The sequence below is a fragment of the Malania oleifera genome, chromosome 13 (assembly GCF_029873635.1).
Source record: "Malania oleifera isolate guangnan ecotype guangnan chromosome 13, ASM2987363v1, whole genome shotgun sequence".
NCBI classification, from domain to species: Eukaryota; Viridiplantae; Streptophyta; class Magnoliopsida; order Santalales; family Ximeniaceae; genus Malania; species Malania oleifera.
This window is the reverse complement of record NC_080429.1, coordinates 47,314,875-47,336,988: the sequence shown is the minus strand read 5'-3', so window position 1 is coordinate 47,336,988 and position 22,114 is coordinate 47,314,875. Positions and strand designations below refer to the sequence as shown.

Genomic DNA, 22,114 nt, shown 5'->3' with positions numbered 1-22,114 from the left:
ACAAAATAAAGTAATTGTAATTATTTTTATTGTAATATTTTAGCAAGTGCAAAACTAAATTTAAATCGAGATAAATTTTAAAATTTATTTTAATTTTAAAAAATTAATCAAACAAGTTATCAATTTTATTTTCAATTAATATCCTTTCTTTAGTGTTTTTTTATAATTATTTTATAATATCAAATGATCTTTAAATTTATATTTGTTTCACATTCTATATATATATTACAATTTTTTTTCATTTAAGTTTGTCAATAAAATTGCTCCAACAATTACCAGGAAGTTTCAAAAAGTAAAAAAAAAATTCTAATTTTTTTTTACATAATGATTAGGTTCTCCTCATTGTGAATAATGATGCCTCTTTTTGTGTGTACGTAAGAGAATTTTAATATCAATTTATCCATAAAACTTTAATAAGTACTCTACATAGATAGATTTTTTTTTTTTTCAAACTTTTTAAATAATCAATACAGGGCAAACTTTAAATAAAAAAAAATAAAAAACAAGAAGTTGACTTTTATATATATATATATAGATGGTATAGCATATTATAATAAACTGGAAAATATTTTTAAAATATATATTTTTAATGAAATTCTCAAACCTTTTTGACAGGTTCTATGAGCTTGGCGAAAAAGTTTTCAGTCAAAAATATTTTAATTAGGAGAAGACCAGTTTTTTATTTAAAATAATATAGATTTTATGTAGAGATCCGAACTCGGAAATTAAATAAGAAAGAAATAAAGGAAAATTTCAACATGGAACAGCAGGCTTCGTCGACGAAGCCAATGTTCTCGTCGACGAAGGTCCTTCTGTACTTCGTCAACGAAATTCAGTGCCTCGTCCATGAAGGCGTCATTTCGTCGACAAATTTGACCTAGTCAAGGGGTTATAAATAGGTTTTTTGTTTGCTTCTTCATTAAGAAATCTAAAAAGCTCTCTCTCTCTAGAACCCATGCCACTCTCTCTCTCTCTCTCTCTCTTCGATCGTTCGCCATTCGTCGCCCATTTCGACGATCGGAAGTTACCACGAGGAACAAGGGGTAAATCTCTACAAGTGTAGTGGAGTAGATTCTAGAACTCGAAAAAAAGTTCGGGTGTGGTTTTTGAGCGCCTCAGGTCGTTTCTAGGAATCAGGTAAGGGAATTATATTATGTTAGTTATGTTTAAGAGTTTTAACCGAATGAAATGTTAAAATGATTTTTATATATTTAGTTATGGCTTTTTCGAGAGTTTTTGGGTCTAGGGTTCAGTTAACCAACTTTATTTTCGAAACTAACCATTTAAATTTAAGTATGATATTTTTAAAGTATAGTATAGATCTTTATGAACGTTTTCACCGGTTCGAAAATCGTTATTTTAAGCCATAAGCTTATTTTAAAATTAACCAAAGCAGTAGGGTTGATTTTCTCCATTTTTTTCATATTTAACTATATATCTATATTTAATAAAATAACAACTTGGAGATATTCATACCCCAGTTTTAGCAGCTGAAATTACTTTATCAAGCAGATGATTTATTTATGAATTAATTGATGAAAAATTGTGTGATATGAGTATAGTTTTTAATTGGCATTAAATGAGCATGTGTTTGTGAAATATTGAAATGTAACGGCTATATGTCGAGATATGAGATATGAGAAATGATATGATATGCCGGTTTTTACCGAGTCATTATCCAGCAGATTTGTAGCAGAGATATGTACAATTTTATGAAATGAATTATGGATACAGTTTTATACGATGTAAATTGCCATATATGATAGTAGAACCATGTTATTATGTTCTATGTTAAAGCTCGGCACCGTAGCTAAATGTATGTAGAGGTGCAATCCACATATCGAGAGTGTGGATGGGAAAGGCAATTGGTGACCTGGGTAAAGTACTCCCCAAAGGTTTTCTGCGGCTCCATCCGATGTAGTAATCCCAGATGACTCAACCTTCAGGCACTTGGTAGGCACCATCGTACTACTTTACGACTGATTTAACTATAGTCAGCCGGCTATTAGCTAGGTCTAGCCTTCGAGCTGCACAACCCGTCATGGGGGGAAGCATGTCTCACGTGTATGTGATGGCGTGACGACGCTAGTCCTACAGACCAGGTTATATCTTCTAGGCATATATGAGCACTTTTATTATAGAAAGGGCTATATTGAGCTAGCAATATATTATTATGAAAGCATGTATTTTTAGATATACATTTTAGTACAGTTTTAAATGCCAGTTAAATGATTAATGTTAGCAGTATTATGTAAATACGAAATCTCATGTTAACCACACACTGATGATAATGTAATTCGTCTTACTGAAAGGTGTCTCACCCTAACATACAAATTTCAGGTCCTCCGAGGGATCGAGCCTAGCGTTCTTCTGGGCTAAGTTAGATGGCAAACAGTCCTTGTCAGAGCTGGTGAGATATTAGTCTGTGTCTGTCTTTTGGGGATTGTAGTAGCAGATTATGTTTTAATTATGTATGGATGTATATGGAGAATAGTTAGAAACTCTGGTATGTATTAGATGTTGTTTGTATTTCTGTTGTGTATGTTTTTTTACAGATTAGTATGGAACACCCGTTTTCCCTTGTTTTGGGTGGGTTGTATATGTAAGGTATTAGAAGGTATGTATGTTTAGTAGTACTTCGAGGCCACTTAGAGGATCGGGGCGTTACATTTTAAATGCAAGGTAAGGCTACGTACTATAGACCCATTGTGGTCTGCCTCTTTCCTAGACCCCACATATATATATAAAGGGCAACCCGGTGCACAAAGCTACTGTGTATGCAATTTCTATTCACATTTTTATGTTGAAAGTTTGATTTTCTTACTGATTTCTTGAAATACGAATCTCACGTTCACATATTTAATTTACAAAAGGCATTTGATATGGTGGTAATTTAGGAGTTGTTTGGTGTCACTAATATTCTCTATTTCAAGTTTCATTAAGACCTAAAGTTTCTAACATTGCAGTTATTTATGTTGATATTTATTTTTATTAATTTTTTATTATTTTTCAATGATATGTATTGTTGGATTATTCTCCTAGCACAAAAGGGAATGAAATAAACTAATTAAGTAAACTAGTTATAATAAATTATATTTTTATTATCAAATTTTAAATATTTTTCTTCTTTTATTATATTTTTAATTATTATTTAATTAAAAGATAGAAAATAAATATTTATTTTATGTTTGGAAGAGGCTTTCAACTTGGATTCATGCAGATTTGGACAAAATATAATATAAAATTACACTAAATTTTGTCCTAATCAATTTTAATTAAAATCTAAAATCCGAAACTCATGCTTTCAAATTTCATAATTGGTATCTTATTCAAATAATGACATATTTTCATAAATATATATATGAGCTAAATGCATCAATCTCAATACATTTATTTTCATTTTAAAATAAAAACTATCTACATATTTTACAAGAGAGCAACAATTGTTCATTATAATAGTTACATTTCAATCACTAACTTCTTTTAAGATTTAGGAAAATTAATTACTTGACTCAAGATCTAATTACGTAGTTCTTAACAATTAAAATCTTAATAGTATTCCTACAAATGTGATAATCTTGATATAATTTGACAGAAATGGTAAATTCCCAAGAGAGGGAGTGAATTGAGTTTTAAAACTTTTTGACTAAATTAAATTTACATCGATTCACCACAAATTATATCTCATTTAAAATATAAGCGTGTATGTAAAATAATTAAACAATGAATATAAACATACACTTGTAAAACATATCTCATTTAAATTAAATGTGTGTATGCAAAATAATTATAATAATAAATAAACAAGCATACACGTGTAGAAATTAAAGTGCGAAAATTAAATAAGATAGAGAGAGACACACAAGATTTGTTAACGAGGTTAGACCAATCCTGCCTACGTCCTCGACCTTGGGTCAACCACCCAAGGATTCACTATATGCTTACTTAACCGAGCAAAACGACACCGTTTACAGCATCTCCTTACAGGGCAGAGTCTCCCTAGCTCACTTACCACGCTGAGCTAAACTAGTTCCTCCTTACAAGGTGGAGTCTCCCTAGTTCAATCATCGAGTTGAGCCAAACCAGTACAAATAATATTTTTCGTATAAAATAAATATTTCTCAAATAAGCAGAGTTGTACACATTGAAATATTATATGCACTCTCATATGATGTTAAAATGAAGCTCTATAAAGTTTATAAAAAATCCTCTCAAAATATTTTTCAAGTAAATCGGCGAGAGTATGGAAAATAATTTTGCTCTTTTGAAAATGACTTTTTAAAATTCAAATATTATTAGACATTGAGCAAGATATAAGAAAGTGAATATTAGCTCAAGTCATTGTCAAGAAACTTATCAAACACAATATATATATATATCAATGAATATATATGCTCAAAGCATTCTTGAACTAACCCCAAAGTTTCTCTCCCAAAAATATATTTAAAAATAAGATTAGGAGAAACTAGGGTTTTCTTAAAATGATCAACCTTATAAAGATAAGAAGACTTAAGAGCAAATATATGTATGAGATTTAAATATATGCTCAAGTCTTACTTGGATAAAAATAATATTTCCCTAAAAATAATTTTTACAAAGAAGAGTATGAGAGAAATATTATCTTTGAACACCATACAAAGGCTATCAAGCAATATATATATAAACTTGAATATATATGCTCAAGCCTTTTAAAACAAAGCCCCAAAATATTTTTTTTCAAAAAGATTTTCTAGAATTGAGTGTAGGAGAAATTAATCTTTGAAAAACACAATGAGACGAAAGAAACATGAAGAGAGTTTTTCTGTTGCGGACACATTTCATTATTTTGGCCATAACTTTTTCTATACCATTCCAAATTGGGCGTTCTTAGTATTAACAGAAATCTAAGAGAAAATCTCACAACTTTCATGTTGAATACTTTTTAAAATAAGAAGTTATGAATTGAGAAAAATGCTCATTTATACTGCCCAGTCGACTGGGCTTTAACAATCGGTCAACCGACTCCTTTGTAAAAATTAGTTTTTGCCTTTTTTTAACTTAAAAAATCTTTTGATATAAGTTTAACTTTGCAAATGAAAGATTTTTATGAAGGTTGGGTTTCCTATGGTCAATCTAAGGTCATTTTGTGGGTTTCAATTTAATCATATGATATGCATGCACATAAAAACCTAATTACTATTACAACTTGAAAAAGAATAAAATCTTCAAGTCTTCTGCTCCTTATTTCCCATGGAATACGCCGGTTGGTGTGAGCTTTAAGTACATTTACGATTTCCATTTCTCATCGATCATCTGTATTTAGAAAAATAAACTTGTTCAAAACAGGAATCGAACTTGCACACAATTGTTTGTTATTATCAAAACAGGAATCGAACTCAAAAAGTTAACATAATTGAACAATACATTATGCTTCATTTACTAAACAAATTAGTAAATTTTAATTTTACAAAATGAGTAACATGATCATCATATTAAATCTTAATCTATTTGTTAATCTTTTCTTTTAATTATTATAAGTGATACACCTCCACTTTTCAATCATTTATTATAAGAAGTTGAATTTAAAAAAAATACAATGTTCATATTACCTTCCAAGATTCAAACCCACTTCAAACATATAAAATAATATTTATATTACAAGAACAATAACAAATTTTAAGTCTCATTAACTATGGTAAGTTATATGAATCCTTTTCCACCAATTCATTTGATCCAGAACATTTTCCTATATTAAATTAAGAGTTATTAAATTCTTCTTTATTATCTCATTTCAAGTTATTATAAGTCTATTTATACTCCTTTTCATACAAGAAATCATAACTAACTCATTCCTCCTCACGTTCTATGTTTCACATGCTCAAACCATCTAAATCGACCATCTCTTATCTTGTTTTCAACTAGTGCTATGTTTAAATTATTGTGTATATGTTTATTTCTTATTTTACTTTTTAATGCTAAATCATTGATCCACCTTAACATACGCATCTTAACAACTTTCATTTTTTGTACATGTTTTTTAATTGTCTAGCATTCTAAACTATAAAGTATAATTAAACTTATAGTCGTCTTATAAATTTTTTTTTTTTTAATTTTAAGGGTATTCTACAATCACACAGCACATATGCACTCTTCCATTTTACCCAACTTGTATAAATTTTATGTAGTACATCTTCTTTAATTTTTCCTTGACCTTGCATAATAGATCCAAGATATCTAAATCTATCAGTGTTACCAATCTCTTGATTATCCAATTTAATTTTCTCTCTATTGCTACTATTTACATTACTGAAATTACATTTTATATATTATGTCTTATTCTTACTTCTTCTAAATCCTTTAAAAAGTCTGATGTGACTATCCAAAGTTATATATTAGATTCCAATCTGCTCCTAATAAATCAATATGATATTATCTGCAAACAACATACACAAAGGGATCTCAATTTAGATATTCCTAATAATTTCATCAATTACTAAAGTAAAAAGATAAAGATTCAAAGCGGAATGTTGATGTACACCTATTGTATTTGGAAATTTTCTAAAATCTCTTCTTATAGTTTTAATGCTAGTTACTATTCTGTCATACATATCCTTAATGACCTTTACATTTCTACTGCAAACTCCCTTCTTCTCTAATATCTACCAAAACACTTCTCTAAGTACTCTAACATATGTTTTCTCTAGATCGATCCATAAAAACAAAATGCAAGTCTTTCTTCTTTTTTCTAAATGTTTTCACTAAACTTCTTAAAAGATAAATAGCTTTTATTGTTGATCTTTCCGACATAAAATCAAATATATATTATGAAATCTTTATTTTTAAAATTATTTTATGTTTAATTATCATTTCCTATAATATCATCGTATGACTCGTAAATTTAATTCTACAATAACTATTACAATTTTGAATATCGTTTTTTTATACAAAGTTACTTATCTATTTTTGTAAAATAAGATATATATATATATATATATATATTAAAAAAAAAGTTAATTTCAAGGAAAGTTCATTTTAACAAAATGAAGTGAAATAAAAATACATAAAGTTGACTAATAATTTGACAAACTTCCCGGAAAGCCCCTGATTTGATAACTTCTCGTATAAACAAATTAATTAATTAACCGCGCAAATATATTTTAACAATACTGCCCCCAAGATGAATTTACGAATTTACCCTTCCTCCATATAAAAACTCCCTTCTTCACGTCCAATTCTCACCAACTCCAGCCCAGAGAGAGAGAGAGAGAGAGGGAGATGGATTTGCAGAGAGGCATACATCTGCTGCACCAGCAATACAAGGCGCTGTTGAAGAAGAACCTCCTTCTCTCGTGGCGGAACAAGCGAACAACCTTCCTTCAGCTATTCTCCTCGTTCTTCTTCATCTTCCTCATATTCTGCATCGAGAAGGCCATTCACGCTCGCTTATCCACCTCCACTAACTTTAACAACGTCTTCGAACCCGACCTCCTGCTCGCGCCTTCGATTCCCCCCTGCGAGGACAAGTACTACGTCAAGCTTCCCTGCTTCGATTTTGTCTGGAGTGGTAATGGCAGCGCCAGAGTCGAGAGGATCGTCAGCAAAATCATGGCCAACAATCCTGAAAGACCTATTCCTTCGAACAAGGTGTGATTTCTCTAAAAATTATTCTCGATTCTTTCGCATGCATTTGAAAAGTTCTCCGCCCACCCCTTCCTCGAGCAATAATTACATTGATTTTAGCTGATGAAAGTTAGCAAAATTTCTTCCATGATATTTGCTAAGATAGCCCTGTTTATCTTGATTGATATATGTGAACTTTCTTTAAAGAAGGTTCTTTTTGGTTTTCAGGAAAGAAAGAAAATGAATTAAGTTGCGTTTAAAATGGAAACAACTCAATTCGTTTCAGTTAAGCTCAGTTTTTTCATTTTCTTAACCAGGGTTAGTTTTTCATTTTCTTAACCAGGGTTTTGGTCGCTGCCTGCATACACTAGGTTTTGAGTTTTTTTTTTTTGGTTTGGACTAGCAGAATAAGGATTAATGTCGCTGTCAAGCCAATTATTACTGTTAGGCTTTGTTTGAGTTAGCCATATCCTTATGTCCACAGTAATTTATAATGTTAGAAAAATTTCAAGTTCTTCTCACACTTTTCTCCGTAATGAAACTATGAAGCCCACTGCTGGAAACTATATCTATATGGCTGAATATTTAATGCCATTCTTCAATTTTGTCAGCAAGCGAAGTGAACTTCATGAATTTGTGGAAAACTGAATGATATTAATTTTCAATATTAAACTATTTGTAGCAATAAGTTGCCAAACTAATTGAAAACTATAAAGTCTGGTTATCTATTTTGCAAAAAAATAACAGAAAACTAATAAAACTTAGAAATCTATCAATCTATACAAATGCACTATCACAATCTGTTTCGTCATTGTATAGTAACGAAGCATAAAATAGAGAACATTAATGATACCAAACAGCTCCTAAATTGTCCCTATATCAAATGCCTTTACTAGATGTGTGATTGGAAAGTCACTATTTCAATAACCAAATAAGAAATTGATTTTCAACACAAATGTGGATAGCAATTGAACAATATGTTTTACAAAAAGTATACATTGTTATAGATAAAATTTTAGATTATAAAATTGATCTTTTTTCTATTTAGAATTATTTTGGGTGAAAATTTTATTGCCAAGCTCATGAAAACTATACAAAAGGTTTGAGAATTTCATTAAAAATATATAATTTTAAAAACAATTTTCAATTCATTATTATATACAATACCATAGAAACTATATGGCTGAAAATTTAATTCCATTCTTCAATTTTGTCAGCAACCAAAGTGAACTTCATAAATTTGTCGCAAGATAAAATTTATGTAGCCCAGCTATGTGAATGTAGCATGTTGTTTGTGGTATGTCTCTTATACTTTGGTTTTCTCAAACTAAGACGAAAGAAAAATATGAAGGGGCAGTACAGCAGGGACTCGTTGACGAGTGCCCTCTGATCGTCGACATGGAGACAGTAAGGATTCGTCGATGAGTGATCTGTGTTCGTCGACAAGAAGATCCTGAGAGACCCAAAAGTTCAAAGTTTCTGAGATACCAAGAGTAGAAAAATGGGATTGTCGATGAGTGGAATGATTCGTCGACGAGTGTTCTTCTTGGTCTCGTCGACGAATCCCCTGTTCTCGACGACGAGAAGTTTTGGGCTGCGAGCAATTTTTCTAAATTTTGAATTTGAACGTTGGGTATTCGGAGGGAAACCTCTGAGGGACTATTATATATGTCATTCTGGGCATATATTGATAGAGAGAGTGATCATTTGAGAAGTGTATTGTGTACTTTGTGATTTTCATAGTGAAATTTGTGTGTCATTACTTCTGTGGATGTAGGCTTTGCCGAACCACGTAAATCTTGTTGTTGTTCTTGTTCTGGTTGTGTTTCATTTACTTGTTGTATTTATTCCGTTGTGCGTCTTATATATTCGATCCATATCTCAACAAATTGGTATCAGAGTGATTGTTGTTATGGCATCGGGATCGTCTTCGGTAAGATTTGACATCGTCAAATTTGATGGAACCGGGAACTTTGGTTTATGACAGAGGAGAGTGAAGGACATTCTTGTACAACAAGGAATGACTAAGGCTCTACTTGATACTCAACCGGAAGGAATGGATGAGGCAACATGGTTAGATTTGAAAGCAAAGGCCGCTTCTACAATATGCTTATGTTTGACCGATGAAGTACTTTATCGGGTGATGGAGGAGGATTCTCTAGCGGTTATATGGCGAAAGTTAGAGAGCCGGTACATGTCCAAATCTTTGAATAATAAAATTTTTCTTAAGCAACGTTTGTATTGACTTAAAATGGTTGAAGGATCAAACTTTGATCAATACATTAATGTTTTCAATCAAAATATTAGTGATTTGATGAGAGTTGATGTTAAGTTTGATGAGGATGATAAAGCTTTGATGTTGTTAAACTCTTTGCTCTCGACTCATACCTATGAAAATCTTGTGACCACTCTTACGTGGGGAAAAGAAACTCTTGATCTAGAAGAGGTAACAAGTGCTTTGCTAAATTTTCATCAAAGATTGAAAATATGTGATGAAGGAGAAGGACTTGTGGTAAAGGGTAATAACGAGCGAGGCAAAGGAAAATCCAAACATGGATCAAGTCAGAAATCCCGAAACCAATCCAAGAAGAAGAAAGAAATCCGGTGTTATAAATGCGGTAAAAAGGGGCATGTGAAACCGGAGTGTCTGGATTGGAAGAAGGGAAATTTTGAAAAACATAAGGGTACTTCAAAATCTGTGAATGTTGTTCAAGAAGGAGGTTCAGCGTGTAGTGACGGTGATGTTCTATCAATTTCAGCGGGGTTGGATAATCTAACGGACTCTTGGATAATTGACTCGGCATGTTCTTATCACATGACTCCAAACAAGGAGTGATTCAGCACTTACAGGTTAGTGACTTATGGATTAGTTCTTATGGGTAATGATGCTTCTTGCAAGATCATTGGCATAGGAAATGTAAAGATAAAAATGTTTGATGGTGCTGTAAGAAAAGTTGTGTAATGTAAGACATATACCAGAGTTGAGGAAGAGTTTGATATCACTCGGTACTTTGGATTGTAATGGCTTTAATTACAAGTCCAAAGGTGGAATTTTGATGGTATGGAAAGGTAATTTGACTATAATGAAAGGGTAAAAACTGGATGGGAATATCTACACATTGCAGGGAACTACCATTGTAGGTGGAGCTGCAGTCATAGATGCTGAGTCAGATGAGACCGTCTTATGGCATATGCGCCTTGGGCATATGGGGGAACACGACATGAAAGAACTACACAAGAGGAAATTGTTAAAGGGCTTGAAATCATTGCCAGCTGGAATTTTGCAGGATTTGTGTTCTTGGAAAACAGAATAGGGCAAGGTTCAGATCAGCTATACACAAGACAAAAGGTATTCTTGATTATGTGCATTCAGATGTTTGGGGCCCGGTTAGAGTTGCATCAAAGGGTGGACATGTTTATTATGTGAGTTCCATTGATGATTACTCATGGAAGGTCTGAGTTTACTTCATGCGTCACAAATCAAATACGTTTTTCAAGTTTAAGATTTGGAAGACTGAAGTGGAAAACCTGAAAGGGAGGAGAATCAAATATTTAAAGTCGGATAATGGGACCGAGTACACTGATTCTCGGTTTATGGAGTTTTGTGCATAGCAGGGCATCAAGAGACACTTTACAGTTCTTTGGACACCTTAGCAAAACGGTGTGGCAGAACAGATGAACCAGACTCTTTTTGAAAGGGTTCGGTGTCTTAGATTAAATGCAGGGTTACTAAAGAACTTTTGGGCCGAGGCAGTGGGTATGACTTGTTTTCTGATAAATTGATCACCAAGGGCATCACTAGAGGGTAAAGTGGCAGAAGAGATTTGGACGGGAAATACAGTAGACTACTCTTGATTGAAGGTATTTGGGTGTTTAGCCTATGTTCACGTATCTAGTGAGGAGAGGTCTAAGTTTGACTCAAAGTCTTGTCGTTGCATTTTTTTGGGATATCCGGAGGGTGTAAAGGGATACAAGCTATGGGACCCAGTGGCGCCACAAGGTGGTGATCAGCAGGGATGTAGTCTTTGATGAGAAGGCTATGGTGAAGCGTACTTAAAAGTGTGATGAATAGAAACAGGAGCCAGAAAACTGGGGTAGTGATGAACATGTTGTGTAGGTGGAGTTGGAAGCTCAGGGCAACGGAAATGATCATGGTCCTATGGTTGTAGGGAGCTCTAGCTTGGGAAATCAGCAAGTCGATGATATTCCTGTACGGAGATCCAGACGTACTATTAGACCTCCACCAAGGTATGGATTTGAAGAGTTAGTATCTTATGCTTTTCTTACTAGTTGCAATGATCCAACTACATTTCAAGAGGCAGTGCACGGTCAGGAGAAAGATAGATGGATGGGCGCGACGATTGAGGAGATGGAATCACTACATAAGAACCAAACTTGGGATTTGGTGGAGCTTCCAAATGGGAAGAGACCGATAGGTTGCAAATGGGTATATAGGAAGAAGGAAGCAATTTCAAAAAAGGAAGGAGAGAAATTCAAGGCACGGTTGGTGGCAAAAGGATACTCACAGAAAAAGGGGATAGATTATGATGAGATCTTTTCTCCAGTGGTCCGACATACTTCTATCAGAATTGTGTTGGGATTGGTAGCCCATTATGATCTTCATTTGGAACAAATGGATGTGAAGACAGCATTTCTTCACAGTGACTTGGAGGAACAAATCTATATGGTACAGCCGGAGGGATTCATTGAACTGGGAAAAAAAAATTTTGTTTGCAGGTTGAAGAAATCTCTTTATGGGCTAAAACAGTCTCGTAGGCAATGATATAAACGGTTTGTTTCTTACATGATTAAGATTGACTACAAAAGGTGTGCGTATGATTGCTGCGTATATGTGAACAAGCTTGAGGATGGTTCCTATTGTATAAGGACTTTGATATGAAGGATCTTGGCTTAGCCAAGAAAATACTTGGGATGGAGATTTGCCTTGACAGAACTACAGGGAGGTTATGGTTATCTCAGGACGGTTATGTACAAAAGGTGTCAGAGAGGTTTAGCATGGCTGATGCAAGACCGGTGTGTACACCTTTAGCGAATCATTTTAAGTTGTCTACTGCAGATTGCCCAAGTACGGATAAGGAAATCCGGGACATGTCAAAGGTCCCCTATGCTAGTGCTGTGGGGAGTTTAATGTATGTCATGGTGTGTACGAGGCTATATTTGGCTTTTGCGGTGAGTGTGGTAAGTAAGTTTCTCTCTAATCCAGGAAGGCAGCATTGGGAAGCCGTCAAATGGATACTCAGATACTGACGGGGTACATTGGGATATGGTATCATGTTCGGCGAGCAACAAGGTTATCCTTCAGTTATGGGGTTTGCTGATGCTGATTATGTTGGAGATATGGATGACAGAAGGTCTACAACGGGATATGTGTTTACCCTTGTAGGAGGACTGGTGTGTTGGAGATCCATGGTACAATTTCTGGTAGCATTATCCACGATTGAGACGGAATATTTGGCAGTTGCTGAAACTGCAAAGGAAGCCTTATGGCTTACTGGTTTAGTCAGAGAGCCGGGGTTACAGTAAGATGGAGTGGTGCTGCATTGTGATAGTCATAGTGCCATTTGCTTGACAAAAAATCAGATATACCATGCTAGAACCAAGCACATTGATGTGAGGTTTCACAAGGTTCAGAATTGATTGCTTTGGGTCAGCTCGTGTTGGAGAAAGTTCACACGTTTGAAATTGCAGCGGATATTCTGACCAAATAAGTTACTTCTAAGAAGTTCAAGCATTGCTTGGACTTACCCCATGTCTCCAATTGATAGAAGGGGGACAAACCCAACCGAGTGGTCCAAGTTCAAGGTGCAGCGGTTAGACATGTTTTTCAAGATTCTCCTAAGGGGCGTATAATCGCCAAGGTGGATATTGTTGTTTGTGGTATGACTTTTATACTTTGGTTTTCTCAAACAAAGAAGAAAGAAAAACATGAGGGGGTAGCATAGCAGGGACTCGTCGACGAGTGCCCTATGATCGTCGACGAGGAGACACCAAGGATTCGTCGACGAGTGATCTGTGTTCGTCGTTGAGAAGATCCCAAGAGACCCAAAAGTTTAGAGTTTCTGAGATACCGAGAGTAGAAAAATGGGATCGTCGACGAATGGAATGATTCGTCGATGAGAAGTTCTATGCTACGAGTAGTTTTTCTAAATTTTGAATTTGAATGTTGTGTGGTTGGGTATTCAGAGGGAAATCTCCGAGGGACTATTATATGTCATTCTGGGCATATGTTGATAGAGAGAGTGATCATTTGAGAAGTGTATTGTGTACTTTGTGATTTCCATAGTGAAATTTGTGTGCCATTGCTTTCGTGAATGTAGGCTTTGCTGAACCACGTAAATCTTGTTGTTGTTGTTCTAGTTGTGTTTCATTTACTTCTTGTATTTATTCTGCTGTGCATCTTATTTGTTCGATCCATATCTCAACATAGCAGGCATGCTACTTTGGATTAAGTCATTCAAAATAGCTTATTTTGTATCTTTGAAATTAAGTTTCAGGAGGCAGAAAAATGAGAAATTTATTCAAACCTGAATAGATAAGAACTCCTAAATGGTGTATTTTGCTCATCTTTAAGCTATTCATGCCTTTTTGGGTTCTTTTTTTCTTTTTCCTTCTTTTTCTTCTAAATTGATAGGGTGAATTGGGAAAAAAAAAAAAAGAATTCATGTACCCGACCCTATCTGGTGGGACTTAAGGCTGCTTGTTGTTGTTATTGTTGTTGTTTTTTCTTCTAAGTAAATTTGTTAAACTTTAACCCTGAAGTGCTAAAAACAAACTGAATTTTTTTTACCTCGTAAGAGTTCAGCATTCTGAAGTTAGCTGCTGATCCATGTCTTTTCATAATGGTATTTTTGTTTGGTTGGGCAATTTTCATGCTGAACAGATTAACATGTTTCAAAGCTTGATCGGTTTTTATAAGTGGAAATGTAAAAATAGGAGTCCAAGCAGATGGTTGAAAAGTAGAAGATTAGACCATTCAGTTGACAACTTATCATGCTTTGTTTTGTGGAATCCTAGTGGTTTTAAGACTTACTAGGTACCGTCATATTTCTTGTGATCTGAGCTGAATGAGGTGAAAAAAGGCACTGCAAGTTTTGAGGAGTATCAATGGCAGCTGATTGCTCTTGACATGATGGCTTCTCTTTGTAGTTTTTTCCTTTGTTAAAAACATTTAGTGCCATTTAGTTGTGGAAAATAGTTTTCATTTTCCAGTTTAGTTTTCCGAAAAATTACAAGAAAATTAACTAATTTTTCATTTTTGCGACATTTTTATGAAATAAATGAATAATAGCAAACAATTTCGGCACTATTTTTTTTTTTTGTGGAAATAGTTTTATTTTCCATTTCTAGTTTTTCTAATAATTACAAAAATGCCAGCTTATTTTTCCAATTTCCAAATTTATGTAGAGAAGTTAGAAAACATCTTTTTCATTATTTTCTAGATTTCTAACTCTTACTTTGTAGGTGGGAGCATAAAATTCGGATCTTGGACTTTAACTTGTGTGGATTATTTATAGAATTTCTTTTAAGTCCACACAAATCCAAATTCAAGCCCCAAAATCCAAAATCCCAGATATTACCTTACATAATTTTTTGAAAATTGAAAAACAAGGTTGTCTTTTTTGTAACTTAAAAATAAAAAATGAAAAACTGTTTTGCCGATTTAAAAAAATAAATCTTTATTTTCTCTGTTTTTGATACAACTCTTGAAAAACTAAAATTTTTTAATTCTTCAAAAAGTTAAAATGGAAAATGGGAAATGTTTTTCACAACCAAACAGGCCCTTATGGTTTCATGTTTCTCTTCTTGTGAGGGCTTCCTCTTTTTTGTTTTTTTTTTTCCCCTTGGTTAAAACATTTCTGTTTTCATGTTTCTCTTTAGTTTGGTTTGCACATTCTACAAATCCTTTAATTTGAAATCACTTTATGAGAAAATTCAATTGCTAAATATCTTACATCAGCATCTTTGTATCCTTGTTTGAGCAGGTTAAATCTTTCAGTACGTCTGAAGAAGTAGATGCATGGCTTTTTAGTGATCCCATGAGATGTCCAGGTGCTCTGCATTTTATTGAAAGAAATGCTACTGTAATAAGCTATGGCTTACAGACAAACTCCACCCCAGCTAACAAGCGAGGGCATTTTGAAGATCCCACCTTCAAGTTTCAAATTCCACTTCAAATTGCAGCAGAGCGTGAAATTGCCAGATCTCTCATAGGAGGCAAGGAAAATAGTCCTTTTCACATGATTAATGCTGTCATCTCCATTTCTTTGTTCGACTAAATATGTTACTTATTCTGTGAGACTGTTGCCAGATCCAAAATTCAGCTGGGTAGTGGGATTTAAGGAATTTGCACACCCTGCAATAGATCTTTTCACCGCTGTGGGCACAGTAGGACCAACATTTTTCCTTGCAATTGCAATGTTTGGCTTTGTTTTCCAAGTGAGTTCTTTGGTCACAGAAAAAGAACTCAAACTCCGCCAGGTACCATCTTTATGATCTGTAATTTTTAGAAAGAATTAGTATATATGGCACTTTGCAGGACAGCTCTTGGTAATATTCATTGTCATGTTGTACTTTACAGGCAATGACCATGATGGGTCTTTATGAGTCTGCCTACTGGCTCTCATGGCTTACATGGGAGGGAATTACAACACTTCTTTCGTCCCTTTTCACGGTTTTGTTCGGAATGATGTTTCAGTTTGATTTCTTCTTAAACAACAACTTTGCTGTTGTATTCCTTCTATTCTTTCTTTTCCAACTAAATATGGTAAAACTCTTTTCCTGTAGTTTTCGTTCTCACTAATTTCATGTTTTTAAACATGCATCTCATTTCCAGCCTGATTTAAAATTTGTACTGCTGACTTTTTTTTCCCCTTAAACTGCCAGACTGGTTTTGCCTTCATGCTGTCAGCTTTTGTAAGCAAATCATCCTCATCCACAACTATGGGTTTTTCCATTTTCATTGTTGGCTTTCTGACTCAGGCAAGATTCCCCATTAAAGTTTAAACATAGTGAATTGATCTTACTGATGCAATCCTCTTAAAAGGTCTCACCTTTTTATTGCAGCTTGTCACAGCATTTGGGTTTCCGTACACAGACAATTTCTCTAATGTTTACCGGACCGTATGGTCATTATTCCCACCTAATCTTCTGGCTGAAGGCCTGAAGTTGCTTGCAGATGCTACTTCCACTCCTCAGGATGCTGGGATTAGCTGGCATGGACGGACTGAGTGTGCACCAAATGATACAGAATGTGTGGTAACAATTGTATGTCTGCACTTCAAATCTCAAAATGTATATTTGATTTTAGACAATTTTGGTCATTGATACCTTCTATTGTGCATTATTTTTTCTTCTAAATTTTTCATTGTTCTTTTACAATAATCCTTATTCTTTTTTTATTATTATTTAATTTCATCCAATGTAATGATTGCAATTATGGTTAACTCTTGGTGCACTTTTGTTCTTGTCAGAATGATATTTATACATGGCTTATAGCAACATTCATTTTGTGGTTCGTTTTGGCTATCTACTTTGACAACATAATCCCAAATTCATCTGGTGTGAGGAAATCAAAGTGTTACTTTTTGAAGCCTGGGTACTGGACAGGGAAAGGTGGAAACAAGGCGGAAGGTAATTGAGTTTGAAATCTCAACCTCGGCCATGAGTTCTTTCTGGGTTCCTTTTAGTGATCAAGTGCTCAACCCTTTTATCTTTTGGTTTTAGAGGGTGGCATCTGTAGTTGCAACAGTTCAGTTCCATCACTTGAGCATATTACTCCGGATGATGAAGATGTCCTTGGTGAGGAAAACATTGTGAAAGATCAAACAAAGGAAGGTGTCATTGATCCAAATGTTGCAGTCCAGATACGTGGTCTTTGCAAGACTTATCCTGGGACAACAAAGATCGGATGCTGTAAATGCACGAGATCCTCACCTTACCATGCTCTTAAGGTAATGAAGCTCTTCTGTTGAGATTCTTGATTACTACTGGTCCATATTGAGAAGGTAGGAGGAAGCCTTGTTCTTAGTTAACATAAAGCCTTAACCACTCTGATTGAGGACATCATTCTCATTTAAACTGACCCAATCAATTATATTTGCATCTATCACACATCCAGTTGCTCTTTGCCCCCAATTTACAACCACAGCTTTTATTTCATGAGCATGCGTGTTTGTGTTTGTCTTGTATTTTTGATTGCATAGCCTTGGAATTTATACTAACTGATTACTGCACCGCTAGGCCCTTTAGGTGGGATTTACTGAGTGATGATTCCTCAGCATCTATGACTCGAGAGAAAGCTTCTTCCTTAGAGATTCATGATTAAATCTTGTGGGAAAAAAATTAGTTCTCATTTTATTTTATTTTTCCCAGTTATTTATATTGACCTTAAGTACCATGACAAGGCACTAACAAAACATTAATTGTCCAGTCTGGAAACATTATTTTACAGGTACATTTTCAAATATATCTTACTGCAGATTTTTTGCTAATTACAGGGCTTATGGGTGAACTTTGCAAAGGATCAGTTATTTTGTCTTCTTGGACCCAATGGAGCTGGAAAAACTACAGCAATAAACTGTTTGACAGGCGTCACTCCTGTGACTGGAGGAGATGGTAATAGATCTTTTTTCATGTCCCTCAATTACTACTATTTTTTTAGATGGAGCTGCAACAAATGTAATTACATGATGAACTGCCTCATTAACAGCATTAATTTATGGAAATTCCATTCGAAGTTCCACTGGCATGTCAAACATTGGGCGAATGATTGGAGTTTGCCCCCAGGTGAATTTTTTCTTCCCTTGTCTATCCATTTATTGTGTCTTTAAGACTAAAATATATATAATGGTTTTCTCATTTCATCAATAATTGAATAATAGTAGTGACTAACTTCTGTTTGACTGTTGTTTCTTTTCATAGTTTGATGTTCTTTGGGAATCATTGTCTGGTCAAGAGCACCTCCACCTCTTTGCTAGCATTAAAGGCCTTCCCCCTGCTTCAATAAAATCGGTATGTGCTACACGAGCCTGAAGCACAGACTTGATTCCTTTTATATTGCCTTGAAAAGTCTGAACATGTTTGCAATTAGCAATAGCTATCCCTTTGCAATTATGTGAAGAAATTTGTCCATTGCTAATGTTTACACCCGTGGGAGCTCAATTGAACTAAAATCACATAATGACAATTTGTACAATTTGTGCTTTATGATGAATACTTCTACTCCTTGGCAGATTGCTCGGAGATCATTGGAAGAGGTGAGACTCACTGAAGCTGCAAAAATGCGAGCTGGTAGTTACAGTGGAGGAATGAAACGGCGCCTGAGTGTTGCAATAGCACTTATTGGCGACCCAAAGTTGGTAATATTGGATGAACCGGTATGCCGATCAGATAATGTTACTTCTTCATGTTTGGTGATTTTGATTTTCTTCTGAGAAAAATCCTTTTGATCTGCAGACAACTGGAATGGATCCAATAACAAGGAGACATGTATGGGACATAATAGAGGATGCAAAGCGAGGACGTGCCATTGTACTAACAACACACTCAATGGAAGAAGCTGACATTTTGAGTGATCGCATAGGAATCATGGCAAAGGGTAGGCTCCGCTGCATTGGAACATCAATCAGGTTGAAGTCTCGATTTGGGACTGGTTTCATTGCCAACGTGAGCATCACTGGAAGTGCTAATATGCAAAGTACTCCCAATGAGAGTGAAACTATTACAACTCACCATGAGGCTGTCAAGCAGTTCTTTAAATCTGTAAGCTATTTGTATTTTTAGTAAATTTTAAGTCTTTTTAGTTTATTAGAGCAAACTTATTCAAATTTTTTTCAACCCACAAAGACTATATATCTGATGTGTGGAATGTTTTTGACAGCGCTTGAATGTCTTACCAAAAGAGGAGAACAAAGCTTTCTTGACTTTTGTTATTCCTCATGAAAAGGAGGCACTGTTGACGGTAGATGCCTCTTCTCGTTGCCTAAATCATTTAAGATCTGTCTATCCTACATGGTTTTAAATTCTGAACCCAGGCTACCTTTCATCACTATAAAAACTTCTGAAATTCTAAGAATTTGTGTTGATGCTGTGGCAAATTCATAGCCTCTAATGGGATGGGGCTTGCAGATTAGGATGTAAATGGATTTGGGTTGGTGGATATCCTGTCGTGATCCACCCTAGGGGCAGATTTGATAGTTCCTAAATGGATTAGGGGCAGTAGTTGGATGAATGGTGGATTCGGGCACTAAGTGGAAAATCTATTTTCTCGCCCTGCATTTGCCCTGCCCCTAGTGCAACTACGCATAATGAAACCTGCCCTGAGTCCGCCCCAAATATAATTCGATAGACAAATAAATACGCGTGCATATGTGTGTATGTATAGTATGTTCATTTCATTGTTCATAGCTTCTAAATGTATTATTTTTATTTTATTTAATATTATTTTGATAGAAAGATCATGTTTTATCTATAATTATTGTTAGATTACCACTTTACCTAAAAAAGCTTAAGCTGTTAGGTTGTGGGCCAACAATGTATATCAAGCTTTAACAATTATATTAAAATAAGGTAAGTATATTTAGTTTGATATTATAAAGACAGAAATATTTTTATTTTTTTTAAAAAATTTATGTGTTGAAGCGGGGATGGGGATACAAATAATGCTTTGAGGAAGATTTGGATTAGCAGGCAGGACAGATCATTTTTGGGGGGACAGATTCAGGTTCTACCCCTCCTGCTCTAAATCTGCCTTTTACATCCCTACATGCAGTCATAGAATGCATAGGATACTGAATGTTGAAACTTAATCACAGAGGATTAGCTGGACCGCATAACCATTATATATATTGGATTCATTAAAATGGTGTTTATAGGCTGCATTTGGTATGGGGAATTGATCCAAGATGGCTCTAGAAAAAAAAAAGCCATAATTAATAGCTGCAAACAATTGTTGACTTCGACACTTGATGTCTATTTTGTTGCTACATACTGTTTGTATCCACTTGACTATGTTCATTAGCTCGCATTTTACGTTATAGCTACACATGCACCTTCATATTCAGATTCCATTGAAACAAATGGAGCTGTACTTTTTTAGGCTTGTCCACAATTATCCACTTCACCATGTTTATTTGCAATTTTTATTTAACTAGAAAAATTTATGAAGTATGAAACAATCTCCTTAATGCACAAATAAAATGCATCCAATTTCAGAAAGTGGCATTGTATAAGGCAACAATTTCCAATAAATATTTTGCATACTTAAAATTTTTTTTTCCATATTTTCCATTTTTAATCACTCTTATATTCTTATTATAGAATTTTTTTGCGGAGCTTCAAGATAGACAAGCAGAATTTGGAATAGCAGACATCCAACTCAGTCTTACTACTCTTGAAGAAGTATTCTTGAACATTGCAAAGCAAGCAGAGCTAGAGAGTGCACAAGTTGAGGGGACCTTCGCAACTCTGACTTTGTCATATGGTACACCAATTCAGGTAAGTGAAATTGATTGCATAAGCCATCTCCTCGGCTTTAACATTTCCACGAGTACCTCTCACCTATTCTTTCTATAGCTTCCTATAGGTAATCATTGTTACATAGCAATCTAAGATGTGCAGTAGTTTCTAATCGATCCTCGTGTATCTTCAATGGTTATATGCAGATACCAGTAGGAGCGAGGTTTGTGGGCATTCCAGGTACAGAGTCTGCAGAGAATCCTAAAGGCGTTATGGTAGAGGTATATTGGGAGCAGGATGATTCTGGTGCCCTCTGCATTTCCGGCCACTCAACCGAAACTCAAATACCTCCCAATGTCCAACTGACGGACTCTTCAGCAGCAACCTCTCACAGAGGTCTTTTAGGCCGAGCAGGATCAGTTCGAGGAATCGTTATTGATCCTAATCAAATTCATGCTACCAATTCTGCATGATGTATTTTCTCTTGAAATTATATATATGCCTGTGTTGTATACTTGATTTGCACGCCCAACCTATATCTTGACACCAATTTTGTTGTGTAAACAAGGGGAAACAAAGAGAAAGTTTGTGTATTTATAATGTTGTAATTTTATAGAATAATATATTGCTCATTTATTGATTTGTAATTAAAGCTTGGATTCTAGTTTGCTTTGTAGGAGGGTGAGTTTGGGAATGGGTTGTTTTCTATCCAACAAAGTTATCTTACCTGGTCATAATTTATTTATTTATTTATTTTTCTGTCAATTCCTCTAATTTAGGCTTGAGTTGCTTTACCTTATCTGGTTTTGTTTTGTATACTTCAAAGAGGCTTAAATAGGGATTGAGAAATAAAATGCAAATTCCTTATCTTCAGAGATTGATCCTCTTGAAGCAATCAATTTTCTTGTGTAAGCTATAGCAATACTTGTTATAGCAGATGAAGCATTTAAGTTGATGGATATGAATGTAGGATTATAATTGTTATGAAAAGAGAATGGGATTGCACAGCGAAATATATAAACGCAGTAACAATGAAGAA

General features: G+C 34.6%; 1 protein-coding gene across 1 annotated transcript; it reads left to right on the top strand.

The window, feature by feature from the left end:
- The first annotated feature begins 7,222 nt into the window (after positions 1-7,222).
- LOC131146784 (ABC transporter A family member 2-like) lies at positions 7,223-21,840 on the top strand. The gene is made up of 16 exons (XM_058096570.1): positions 7,223-7,623; positions 15,603-15,834; positions 15,929-16,098; positions 16,199-16,384; positions 16,504-16,599; positions 16,684-16,884; positions 17,091-17,250; positions 17,344-17,570; positions 18,117-18,234; positions 18,329-18,405; positions 18,541-18,630; positions 18,852-18,995; positions 19,075-19,380; positions 19,499-19,579; positions 20,938-21,114; positions 21,282-21,840. The coding sequence occupies exons 1-16, from the start codon at positions 7,255-7,257 to the stop codon at positions 21,546-21,548; spliced, it is 2,901 nt and encodes a 966-aa protein (XP_057952553.1). The 5' UTR covers positions 7,223-7,254; the 3' UTR covers positions 21,549-21,840.
- Positions 21,841-22,114: the final 274 nt, after the last annotated feature.

Excerpts from the sequence above, each read along its gene's own strand:
- LOC131146784 (XM_058096570.1), top strand. The coding sequence starts at position 7,255 with ATGGATTTGCAGAGAGGCATACATCTGCTGCACCAGCAATACAAGGCG. Across the intron at positions 7,624-15,602 it reads GACCTATTCCTTCGAACAAG|GTTAAATCTTTCAGTACGTC; the intron begins GTGTGATTTCTC and ends TTGTTTGAGCAG. Across the intron at positions 18,996-19,074 it reads TGGTAATATTGGATGAACCG|ACAACTGGAATGGATCCAAT; the intron begins GTATGCCGATCA and ends TTTGATCTGCAG.